Source organism: Haliotis asinina, chromosome 14 (assembly GCF_037392515.1).
Source record: "Haliotis asinina isolate JCU_RB_2024 chromosome 14, JCU_Hal_asi_v2, whole genome shotgun sequence".
NCBI classification, from domain to species: Eukaryota; Metazoa; Mollusca; class Gastropoda; order Lepetellida; family Haliotidae; genus Haliotis; species Haliotis asinina.
In genome coordinates, this window is record NC_090293.1 from 3,580,006 (window position 1) to 3,592,517 (window position 12,512).

Below are 12,512 nucleotides of genomic sequence, written 5' to 3' on the forward strand. Positions count from 1 at the left end.
AATCCCCAGACCTTCACCTTTACGAAGAAATCCGCTTTCGACACTCAGATCTGCTCGGTCTAATCCGCTACCGAAAGCACATCTGACTGACGAACCGAGGGTTGTCAAATATTTGCATCTGAGCCAATCAAGTCGTTGTGTGCGTTTACTTTTTACGCTCTAATGTTGGTCAGTGTTTGAATAACACATAAAACTAGTGACTGGATGACATAAAAATCGTAGATCGGAAAAGAATATAAACGTGTGAGCAGATCTGGTTGATAAAAATCAGAGCATTCGTTAAAACTTTTATTTATACAGTCACACGATTATACGCCAAACATGGTACAACGATACAGTTGCTACCCAATGAAACGTATTGGTCTCCAGTGGTGTCAGCAAAAGCTGTGCGTGAGTGAGTTTAGTTTTAGCTCTTTTAGCAATATCACGGCGGGGGGCACCAAACCTGGGCTTCAGGCATTGAACCGATGTGGGGAACTCGGTCGGATCTTCGGCGTGACGTGCGAATACATTCACCACTAGACTACCTCATTGACTCCTTACGGCGACGACGACGACGACGACGTAGTAGTAGTAGTAGTAGTAGTAGTAGTAGTAGTAGTAGTAGTAGTAGTAGTAGTAGTAGTAATGGTGGTGGTGGTGGTGGTGGTAGAGTAGGAGTAGTAGACCATCTGATTTCTTATTTACGTAAATTATGCATCTATGATTATGCATAGGGTTTGGGGGTTGGGTTAGGTTGGCGAGTGTATTACCTCTCCAACGTCAAACTTTGGAACACCCCCCCCCCAACCCCCACCACCACCAAATTGTAGAAGTGGTATTGACTGGATTTTGTTTTGAATATATCTTTCATGTATTAGACACACTTTATAGATAGGATGTACTTTAATGAATAAGTAAAACTAAAATTTCATAATTTATGAGTCCTTTTTTTCGCAATTGTTTTCTTGTGTTCATAGTCAAATGCAAGTATATGCCGTTATTCTTTTCTAGATTTTTTTAGAATACATTATACTCATATTCATGTATCATTGTATAAAGTTGGAATAGGAGCGATAAGATTAAAGTTGCATCAGTAGCATACTGGAGGAATGAAGTGAAAGTTCCGATTGAATGAGTTGACAAGAGGAGATAACTCTCGAGGCATCGCTTTGTTCATGGCGTCGCTTTTGTTGATTAGGAAAAGACAGTATTTATTTGGATAACAATTCGGGTAAGTAACTTCTTTTCACGACAATTAATAAATTCTGTATTGAGAATAAGCAGCATACGTTGGTTTGTCGCAGAGAGCGTTCGTTTTTACTGAATGCTCTTGTTTTTGAAACTCACGTTTATTTATGACATTTTATGATGTTCAGGTTAAAATGTCACCATGTCCATAACACACGCTTTATGCTGTTTGTGAGTAAAAAAAGTGTTCATCGATTAACCATTTATACAAGTTGTCATATTTGGATCACGTGAAATAATTTTAGATTTATTGCCCTTGTTTATTGACTCCCCAATACTGTATGTTTCAAGAAACCAGTATTTTTTATTATTTGGAACTCACTGTTATCGCGGGCAGTCTATTATCGCAGCACGTGAAAACACCAGGAAGGTAGAAACACCATGGTCCGCATCTGCTTTTTCTATATGGAAATTGCCTGTAACAATCATTGCTCTTGAAAAAGTGAATTATTTTACTGGAAACGCATTATAGTTTAATGGTACGCATTATATTTTCCTAGAAAGTATCGCGACATCACACGTTTCCTATCGTCATATGTTTTCGATTGGCCATTTTGTCTCCCATTTATAGTGCGATAATAAGGGGAAATCCATGAGAAGCATTCTGCATGTCAACAACACGATCCCCCGCTGATGGTGGAACACAAATATACTATGAATCAAAGTTTCATGCATCAACAACAGTAAAAAATCATCGAAATATTTACTTTAACTAGGGAATCATTGATGCAATATCTACCTCATAATAAATGCAAAATAATCCTAAATCTTTACTCCAAAGATGCCATTCATGTTTTGACTGCATGGTTTACATACTACCTTACAAGATCACGTTACTAGTCATATGACCACGCTGCTAGATTTATTTTCATGGCTCGCCAAAATGGCAAAATTGATTACATAAAATCGGAATTGAATTTGCAAGCAGACACTAGTGCTGTTTAAATTAGTTTGCCTCTTGAAGGCTATCAGCGCAAAAAGGCCAGATATCAGCAGTGTAATTATTAGCCTCTAGATAATGAATATAAGGTGTAGCTGGACGGGGAATCCTATGACTTTCCATTTCATATGGTAATCACCACAATATTTGACAAGGGAAAACTACTTCCACAGGTATATTATTCCAGCCTACAGTTAAAACTGTTTTAGAGCAAAATCAGAAAGGGAAATTCTTTATTCTTTCTGCAATCTGAAATGTTTGACTGTATAGTGCGAGTTTTTGATACAAGGGGCATCTCGTACTATAACAACATTGCTAAAAATATTCAGCCAGTGAAAGGATAGAAAACATATGATGTCACATCCGGCGAAAACTTGAGATTGCTACAATATAAGTGGCGGCTTAACGATAGAAAATGTGTGATATACATGGGAATATAACAGTGTATGAAATAAACATCATCTTGTCTGAAGGTAGACTGAACAATATTAAGAAATTGTATTTATTTTTTCATTCACGAAATATTTTATCGTTATCCTATCGAAAACCCATTACACCAGGATATATTGACGACTATAAGATTCTATAGGTTTGCCATAGGTTTGACCTTATCAGCGTTCTGACGACATTGCTTGCTGTTCATAATTCTGTGCAGCAAATGATTTGCATAACATTCCACTGGAGATCCGAAGTATTAGGGCCAGATTCACTGCATCGATGCTAGGAAGAATGTTTCATATTAATTTCAATTAAGAATATTGAGTAAGGAATAAAAAGGTTTAAAAGTCTGAAGAAAGTGAATTTTCAAGAAGCTGTCTAACAGTAACTATTTGTAATAATTTAGTTACCTTTAGTAATTAAAAGCCAGTCCTGTGCACAAGTGCCCAGATTTCAAGTGTAAATGTGGTAGCAGATGATGTTTACTTCTATATGGAAGCACGCTGATGCAGCTGCTCAAAATTACTCAATAGTATCTCCAAATGGCCTGAATTCAGGTTCAGGTTCAGGTGATTTTGATGATTGCATTGCTTGTTGAGGGAGTATGTGCATGATCGGAGTGAAGAATCAGTTTCAGTGTGAGGACGGATGCCCAGTCATTATTGTGGGAAGTTTTATTGAAAATTGAAATCGGATTTGGTAGTTAAGCTACAGACCTGTGCCAATTATATTGTGCCACTTCCAAGATGGTGTCAACTGTTTACATTGGCAACTGCATAACAAAGACTGATCTTTAATGTTTGGTAAGATATCCTTTTATCTTCCTAACTTCCATAATCCAGCCTGGTGATGTCAAATGCATAGTCTATGAAAATATTTTGCCATATTGTATAGAGTTCATCAGTTGTAGTAATGACTTTTCTGGTGTTTTGTAGGTAGGATTTCAGTTTTAGCCAAACATCCTCAGTGATAGTTCAGAGATAAGAAATTTAATTTATTTTCTTCGATGTAATCTATCACTCAGCTGGCCCTATCAACACAGGCGTTGTATTGCTGGAACATGTAATTGTTTTATGGAAAGTGTCTTGCAATAACAAGCCACAAATTGGAATCCAGTATATCAATATATTTGTCTACAGGCATTAGGGTACCTACACCCTCAAATGTTATGCATCTCTATATCATGTCATTGATCATATGTCCCCATGGTGGGCACACATTCAGGACGAAAGGTTTCATGGTGTCATCTCCACAAATATACTGTTATCATTCCCAATTACCAGTCACTAATCTGAAAATATCACCTTTTTCCAGAAATTGTTTACAGTTTTATTTCTCATTTCTGTGCACCATGCCAATTGCTATTTCCTGTTAATGTTTTTCACAACCATTTTCTCTTGGGCAAAATGGCCAAAATAACACCTGCTGTGGTGAACACGCTGCATGCTGCTCTCTGAAACAGCATGTGTCTCCCTGTATTGAATTTGGAAGTAATTTCGTTCATAGTCATCCTACAGTGCTTTTTAGTCAAATGAAAAAGCATCGCACAATCTCGATCAGTGATGGATTTTCTTCTTGAGTTTAGATAGAGATTTTCTATTTCACCTGTACGCTGATGTTTTTGAACAATATTGCCAGTTGTAGATCTTGATATGCCAGCATGTCAGAAATCCTTTGCTGACTTGATCCATTTTGGTGCATTTTTGCAATTAGCTCTTTGACACCCCACCCAAACTCCAAAATAATTCTCCACTCAAATATATAGATGTACCAAGATGTAAACAAGCAGATGACAGTTTTGGCAGCATCATGTGACTTCTCATAAGACACAGAACTGATGTCTTAACTTTATCTTTCAACTTCAAAGTTTTAGACTTTACGTGTGCATCAAAATGTTGCATCAAAACACGCCTCGTCCTTAGTCCTGAAGTGGCCCAATATAATTGGCATGAAATTATGTTTTTGTCTTACATCGCCAAAAAATCCTGAGACTGGGATAGTTGTCTTTCCAGTAAATTCTGAAACATTTTGAGACTAGTATGGCCCCTACTAATTCTAACTCTGGTAATGTTCAAAACCCGACTAATGGCTACTGCTAAACTAATCTATCCCTAATTTCTAACTTCTACCTTTCCTTACTAACTAAACCCAACTGATTTATGAATATCTAACAACTGACTGACTTTCTAACATAATCTGACCTTCAATTAAAGTTCTAGTCTCAAAGATGTTGAAAACCGACTCACACTTGAAGGCAAATCTCGTGCAGTCAATGTCTATGAAAATTTAACACTGCGAAGTGTATGCGTTCTAACAAATGTTTATATATTCCATAAACACTAACTGAACGAGATGCATTTTAGTGAACTCTCCCGAACAGTGCATATTTACTCTTTAGCTATTCAGTGTATGTCCATCAGATTCATGATAATTTCTACTGGCGGGAGTATTGACCATGCAAACCATCAGAAAAATAGATGAATGAGAACACCACCGTACCTGTCAGTAATGTATGAGACTTTATTTAAACCTGTGAACATACGGGTTAGAGTTGGTCTTCCTCAGCCGATGCTTTTTGTAAGAAGTGACTTACAGGATTGGGTGGTCCGACTTGCTGACTTGGTTGACTCGTCATTGTACCCCAGCTGCATAGATTGATGCTGATGCTGTTGATCACTGGATTGTGTGATCCAGATTTTATTGTTTACGGACTGCCACCGGGGCAGTGGGGTAGCCTAGTGGTTAAAGTGTTTGCTTATCATGCTAATTCCCCATATGGGTACAATGTTTGAAGCTCATTTCCGGTGTTCCCCACTGTGATGTTGCATGAATATTGTTAGAAGTGATGTAAAACAGTACTCGTTCAATCTTTACAGACTGCATGACTAAGCTTGTTGTAAGAGGCGACTAACAGGATCTGGTGGTCTGGCTCGCTGACTTGGTTGAAATGTCATCGGTTTCCAATTGTGCAGATCGATGATCATGCTGTTGATCACTGGGTTGTTAGGTCCAGACTTGAATATTTACAGGCCAACGCCATATAGCTGGAATATTGCTGAGTGTGGTGTAAAACTAAAATCACTCATTCACTATAAACTGCCCCCATATAGCTGGAATGTTGCTGAGTGTTTTGTAAAACTAGACACACTCACTCTCAATTGACAAGCTGTGGAATTAGGTCAAGAGCTGTAGATTGTGACTTCTTTTTCAAATGCTATCAATTGCCACAACAAATTTCTGTTTCTTCTCTATAAAGAAGATTATGTGTTTGCAGAACGTTATGATATCAGTATATATCATCCCATGTTCAAGTATGCTGATACTGGCAAATCCTTCATACTTGGAAGCAGTACAAGAACCTAGATTGAAACATCATTTGCTTGAATTAAAGAAGTTGTCATCCATATGTGATTGTTGTTTCTGACTTCCAGCTTCTATAAATACTACTAGAAAAGTCAGGAATGACTATCATAACAAGTCTTTGAAGGGCATTTAGAAGTGAAATACATAAGAATGAAGATATTTATGGATATCAACTTATTTATTATGAGAACACGTTTTGGAGTTATTGCTTACTCCTTCATAAGGTGAATGAGAATGGGGTACAGAGCTATATTTATATGTACAGGTAAACAATAACAAAGTAACAAGTGGAATGAGTTAATGAAAACTGGAAGCCAGTATAAACAAGCACTGATAGGAAGCTGACAGTTATGATAACAATGATGGAAGCCAATGGTAATTACATTACAGATGATAGGATATGTTTACATAACACAGATAGGGGATAAGGATGATGTACATGATTGGGGATAAGGATGGAAGCCAATGGTGATACATTACGCATGATTGGATGATGTTTATATAACACATGATGGGGGATTAAGGATGATGTACATGATTTGATGAGAATGATAACATGAAGGTTGATGATGTACAAACACAAGTTGATAAGGATGTACATGGGTAGATTGCCTATACATTTGCACACTATTGTGTAAACACTAATGAATTACATAGAGAGAATGTACACAGATAGATAAGATTAATTTATCAATAAGTCCCAGGGACTTGGCAGGTACACTCCTTGGTCACGTTTGATTGCTGGTTTCTGTCTCCAGATCTCGATGGCCTCTTGTAGTTTCCTTTGGCGCCATTTGTTGTTGTTGGTAGATTGTATCCTAGTGTCCTCCCATTGAATTGAATGTCCAGGGTTCTTGAGAATGTGTTCAGAGATGACCGATTTCTGGTCGAGTTTGCTGACGGAGGTCTGGTGTTCCTTCATTCTGGTGTTGATTGGTCTTAGCGTTTCTCCAATGTATAGGTCGCCACAGTTGCAAGGGATCTGGTAGATGCATCCTCTTGGGTTAGGGTGTTCACAGCTGGGTCCTTTACCGTTGGCTTTTAGGTAGGTCTTGATGGTCTTACTGCTGGAGAAGGTGACATAGATGCCGGCTTTGGTCTTGATGAGGCGTGATATCTGATGACTGATGGGGCCAAGGTAGGGTATGGTTACTCTGATGGGTCATGGAGAAGGCTTGAGGCGGGGTTCTTGGTCCTTGAGGGTCTTGTTGATGGTGGCTGTGACGAGTTGGGCAGGGTAACCGTTGAGCGTAGTGAATGTCTTTCTGAGGTGGTTCAGTTCATTGTTTAGGGCATCAGGATGGCAGAGGGCTTTGGCACGTCTGGTAAGGGTGGCAATGATAGCTTGCTTGATCTGAGGATGGTGGCAGGAGTTGTAGTGGATGTACTGGTCGGGATCCTTCGGCTTGCGGTAAACTGAGGTTCTGAGTCCATCACGACTCAGGCACTGATGTCAGAATTGTTCGGAATTAACACAAAATAGTTCTGGTGATTAAGACTAACTGCTTTTTGTTGTGAGTTAAAAGACAGTTTAATTGAATCTATGGACTTTAATATGTAAGGTGTATGTGACAATAAAGTCAAGGCAAAATTAAATAGGGCCAGAAATTTTAATCTTGCAAGCTGTTATGAATAGTGCATACAAAGTGAACATGGTTGTAGATGCGGACATAACAGCCCTTGAACTCAATGATCCTGATGCCACAAGCCAATAGTACTAGTGGGAGGGGTTACATTATCTTTGAGCCGAGCTGCACCACCCAAGGGAGATAATAAATGGTACTTACAAGGGAGGGAACTCATCCAACTCTAAGTGAACATAGGCAAAACTGAACGGCAATTGCAAAAAGGCCACACTCCTAATTTTTAACTATTTTAACATAAAATAAATTTTTAATTGAATCTACAGAGATTAGTACGTAAGCTGCATGTGACAATCATGACAAGACAAGTTAAACAGCGTAAATAAGCATTCCTCTTCTACAAACTGCAAGCCAATATCCTGGATAACTTCCCTTTGGAGACCTATTTTGAAACTGAGAGCTTTTGAGCTTGCAGCCTCAAGTTTTAGGTTCATCTGTAGTGGCCAGTCACACAATGACCCAGCACCTGATTGTTAGGTTTACATTGTTCTGCTGTGCTGACCTTGGCTCCACAAATGATGAAATCTTGGTTGACAGGTCTGCCTTTCTTCTGTTCACTGCAAACAACTACAGAGTGCATCATGAAGAATTATTCACTCACTTACTTTAATTAGTTCATTATGCTGAGTTTGTTGATTTCATGAAAAAAGCCTAAAAGCATTACTTTCATGTATCAGATGTTTTTAAATATATAAATTAAACCTTTCCTGGATAACCATCAGCACATGACAACAGTAGTTTTATTGTTGTAAATGGAACATGTGTAGGTTTATTTGGAGGTGATCACCAAAGGCATTTAGCTTGTATGTAAAACCCTTGACAGCAAAAACTGTTTTGTGCCAGGGGCTGCTGTTTGTGATGAGTTTCATTTTTATCCCCCCGGCACGTAATATAGTCAACACCTTGTCTGTCCGTCCGTCCGTCTGTCTGTATGTTATCATTTCGTTTCCGGAGCATAACTCAAAAGCCGTTCAATATTTTTAGACCAAAATTGATAGATATAATAAACTGAACCTATGGTTGTGCCTTTAGCTATTTACAGATTTTTGGCATTTTTATGTTTTTTTGTTTTTCCATGGAACATTTTGGTGTTAGTCTAATGGTAGGATTTATTATTTTCTTGATTTCCATGGAAATGTTTCGGACTTTAGTCTCAAAATGGGGGGATGGGCTTCGTTTCCAGAGCATAACTCAAAAACCGTTCAATATTTTTCTGCAAAACTTGGTATTTTTATCAATCGGAACCTAAAGTGGTGCTAGTTACAGGTTATTGTGATTTCCTAGTTTCTCATTTTCCATGGAAACGATTCAGACTTCGTCTCAAAAGTGAGAGGTGTGTTTTGTTCCCGGAGCAGAACTCAAAAACTTCCCATTATCTATCAGTGTAACTTGGTAGATATGTATGGCAGACCCCAAGGTGGTGCTTTTTGGTATTTACAGGTTTTTGTGATTTATTTTCTCAGTTTCCATGGAAATGTTTTGGACTTAGTCTCAAAATGGAGGGATGGCTTCATTTCCAGAGCAGAACTAAAAAACCGTTCAATATTTTTCTGCAAAACGTGTTAGGTACATCAGTCAGAACCTAAGGTGGTGCCTTTAGGTACTTAAGGTTTTTGTATTATATTATTTTCTTGGTTTCCATGGAAGCGTTTTGGACTTATTCTCAAATTGGAAAGATGGGCTTCGTTTCTGGAGCATAACTCAAAAAACGTTCAATATTTTTCTGCAAAACTTGGTATTTATATCAGTCGGAACCTAGAGTGGTGCTAGTAACAGGTTATTGTGATTTCTTAGTTTCTCGGTTTCCATGGAAACGATTCAGACTTTGTCTCTTAAGTGAGAGGTGTGTTTTGTTCCCGGAGCAGAACTCAAAAACTTCCCATTATCTATCAGTGTAACTTGGTAGATATGTGTGCTAGACCCCAGCGTGGTGCCTTTTGGTATTTACAGGTTTTTGTGATTTATTATTTTCTCAATTTCCATGGAAATGTTTTGGACTTATTCTCAAAAATGAGAGGTGTGTTTCGTTTCCGGAGCAGAACTCAAAAACTTCTTAATATCCATGATATCTGTCAGTAAAACTTAGTAGATATGTGTGGCAGACCCCAAAGTGGAGCCTTTTGGTATTTGCAGGTTTTTGTGCAAGTATTATTTTCTCGGTTCCATGAACACGTTGCGGACTTCGTTTCCGGAGCACAACTCGAAAACCATTTTATATCTTTCAAAAGAACTTGGCTGATATATGAGACAGATCTTGAAATGGTGACTTTTTCTAATTACAGATATAAGGCATTTATATTTTTCATGAATTCCATGGATACAATTCAGAGTTGGTCTAAAAACACAATAAGTAACTGTCAGATGATTTGTCCTTTCAATATGTGGGGGCCGGGGGGATATGTCATCTTCTGATGACTCTTGTTAAGATTGTCATCAAGATATCTCAAATACAGTTCACTAGATTTTGTACATAGACTTTCAAAACGTCCCTTGAATGATTTTCAAAAAGCAATTTCTTTATTACTATTAGAAGATCAAAGGGAGTCTTGAAAATATTTATGCATTTATTTGAACAACTGCAGAGCAAGATATCAAAGGAGGTTTCCTGGTAATGTTTTTGTTAACATTTGACTTCATCTTAAATTCTGCCCTTCACTTGTTTGTTTTCCATAAATCTACTGATATTCACACAAGCTGTTTGTATGTGGCATAATCTTTACATTTTTACATTAAGAAAAAGTTAGTTTACCAGTGCTTATTGAAAGTGGAATGTGATGCAGGAAGTCACTTTGAGACTGAAACACTGTGATTGTGTTGTGGCCCAGATAGCATTCACAGTTGGTCCATCATTGTTCCAACGTCTGCCAACATTGGGCCAGCTATGAATGCAATCTGGAGATTGCGCAAGGGTTTTGTGATGTTTTGTGTCATGACTGTGTTGTGATTTTGTAGATTTTGTGTGATTGTGTTGTAATTGTGATTGTGTAACAATTGTGTTATCATTGTGCTGATTGTCTCATGATTGTGCTGTAATTGTGATTATGTAACAATTGTGTTGTCATTGTGCTGATTGTCTCATGATTATGTAACAATTGTGTTGTCATTGTGCTGATTGTCTCATGATTGTGTTGTAATTGTGATTATGTAACAATTGTGTTGTCATTGTGCTGATTGTCTCATGATTGTGTTATGATTGTGATTATGTAACAACTGTGTTGTCATTGTGCTGATTGTCTCACGATTGTGTTGTAATTGTGATTGTGTAACAATTGTCATTGTGCTGATTGTCTCATGATTGTGTTGTAATTGTGATTGTGTAACAATTGTGTTGTCATTGTGCTGATTGTCTCATGATTGTGTTATAATTGTGTAACTATTGTGTTGTCATTGTGCTGATTGTCTCACGATTGTGTTATAATTGTGTAACTATTGTGTTGTCATTGTGCTGATTGTCTTCTTCAGTGACATGGAGGCTGCTGAGGATGAAGAGCAGATGTACCAGGTAGTCAAGAATGACCTTGACAACCTTATCTCATCCATTTTGGAACAGGAACAGGATGATGACTCTGATGAGCTCAATGTGTTCAACACCCAGGTCAGGCAGATAGAACGTAAGTAGATCATGGTACCCCCAGGTTCCAAAAAGGGCAGTGTGAGAGAATTTTAAAACTGGCATCCTTATTCCAAAAATGGTGTGCATGGACAGATTTCTAATTATTATGTCAAGTTATCCTTGTATATGATTCTTTAAGACTCAAAGATCACAGTTATTTCACTTTAACTCAACGTAAAGTAGAAACTAATAACCACCAAGTTTTAATATCAATTCTTGCTTTAAAGGAAGGGTTTGGCACCAAAGCACCCTGCTAATACTGCACAGAAGAAACAGTAGTAGATTAATATGATCAACACCTCTATCTGGTGGATACAGCTTGAGTATTGATGCATAATTAGAATGCACCAACATACACCATTTTCTTCCCTCCTAGTTATGACACTACGTCATTGCTTGCATGTATGTCTGAGTGGTGAATCCTCTCACTCTCATTGATACGCATGGAACTTGTGTACTCTTTTGGGATGTTAATAGTTGTGAAAGAGAATAGAGACCACCAACATTAAAAGTTTTCATGACACTTTTGTGAAATGTCAGTAATTTTGTGATTGTCAATGATCTCCTTTTCTTGTAGGAAAACAAAGGGAGATAAATAGAATATTCCAAGAATGTCAAGACCATTTGGACAAATATCAGGAGACCCTCCGCCTGGAGCAGGAAGATGAGGAGTAAGTTGTCATGGTTACAGACGGGTTTTGGTAAATGGACAAGCCACTCATCATGTGTAAATATAATCACTATCATAGGCACTCGTTCCCTGGATCTCTAGTCTTCCAAATGGTTGTGCACTTTCTGAGGGATCGAAGTAGTGACATCTGAAGGGGCTTTATAGGATTAATACCTCATAGATGTATGATTTAAAATATCCTCTCATGCAGATATTGATGCAGCTGATATTTCTTCTTTGTATTTGGTTGTTTGGTGGTGTGTGACATCCTGGTTGTTGATATTTTGCCATGGTTACAGTGAGAGACAGAAGGAGGCAGAAGCAGCTGTAGCGGAGGCGCAGGAAACTGAACGTAAGCAGAAGTTGCGTGAAGCAGAGGAGGCAGCAGAGGTTCTCAATCTTGTGGAGGACAGTGATGATGACATTGAAATCATTGGGTCATCGTTTGATCCAAATGTTGCAGCCAGCAGAAAGGCCATCATCAAGGCACACATGGCTGCCAGGCCTGCTGCCAAACAGCCAGTGAAGCAAGCAGATGCACCAGCCTCACAACCTGAGACACCTGCACAGAATGTCACGTATGTAGTGCCTTATATATGTTTTCTATATGATCTG

The 12,512-nt window shown here is 38.2% G+C and overlaps 1 protein-coding gene across 2 annotated transcripts in view; it reads left to right on the plus strand.

Annotated features, from left to right (window-relative positions):
• Positions 1–1,128: 1,128 nt before the first annotated feature.
• LOC137261393 (histone-lysine N-methyltransferase SETDB1-B-like) overlaps positions 1,129–12,512 on the plus strand; it is a 56,801-nt gene continuing 45,417 nt past the window's right edge. For both annotated transcript variants that reach the window (XM_067799138.1, XM_067799139.1), the window contains exons 1-4: positions 1,129–1,213; positions 11,077–11,225; positions 11,805–11,898; positions 12,197–12,475. In XM_067799138.1, coding sequence (XP_067655239.1) covers positions 11,081–11,225; positions 11,805–11,898; positions 12,197–12,475 — 518 coding nt within the window. In that variant the 5' untranslated portion in view covers positions 1,129–1,213; positions 11,077–11,080. The remainder of the gene's footprint in view (positions 1,214–11,076; positions 11,226–11,804; positions 11,899–12,196; positions 12,476–12,512) is intronic.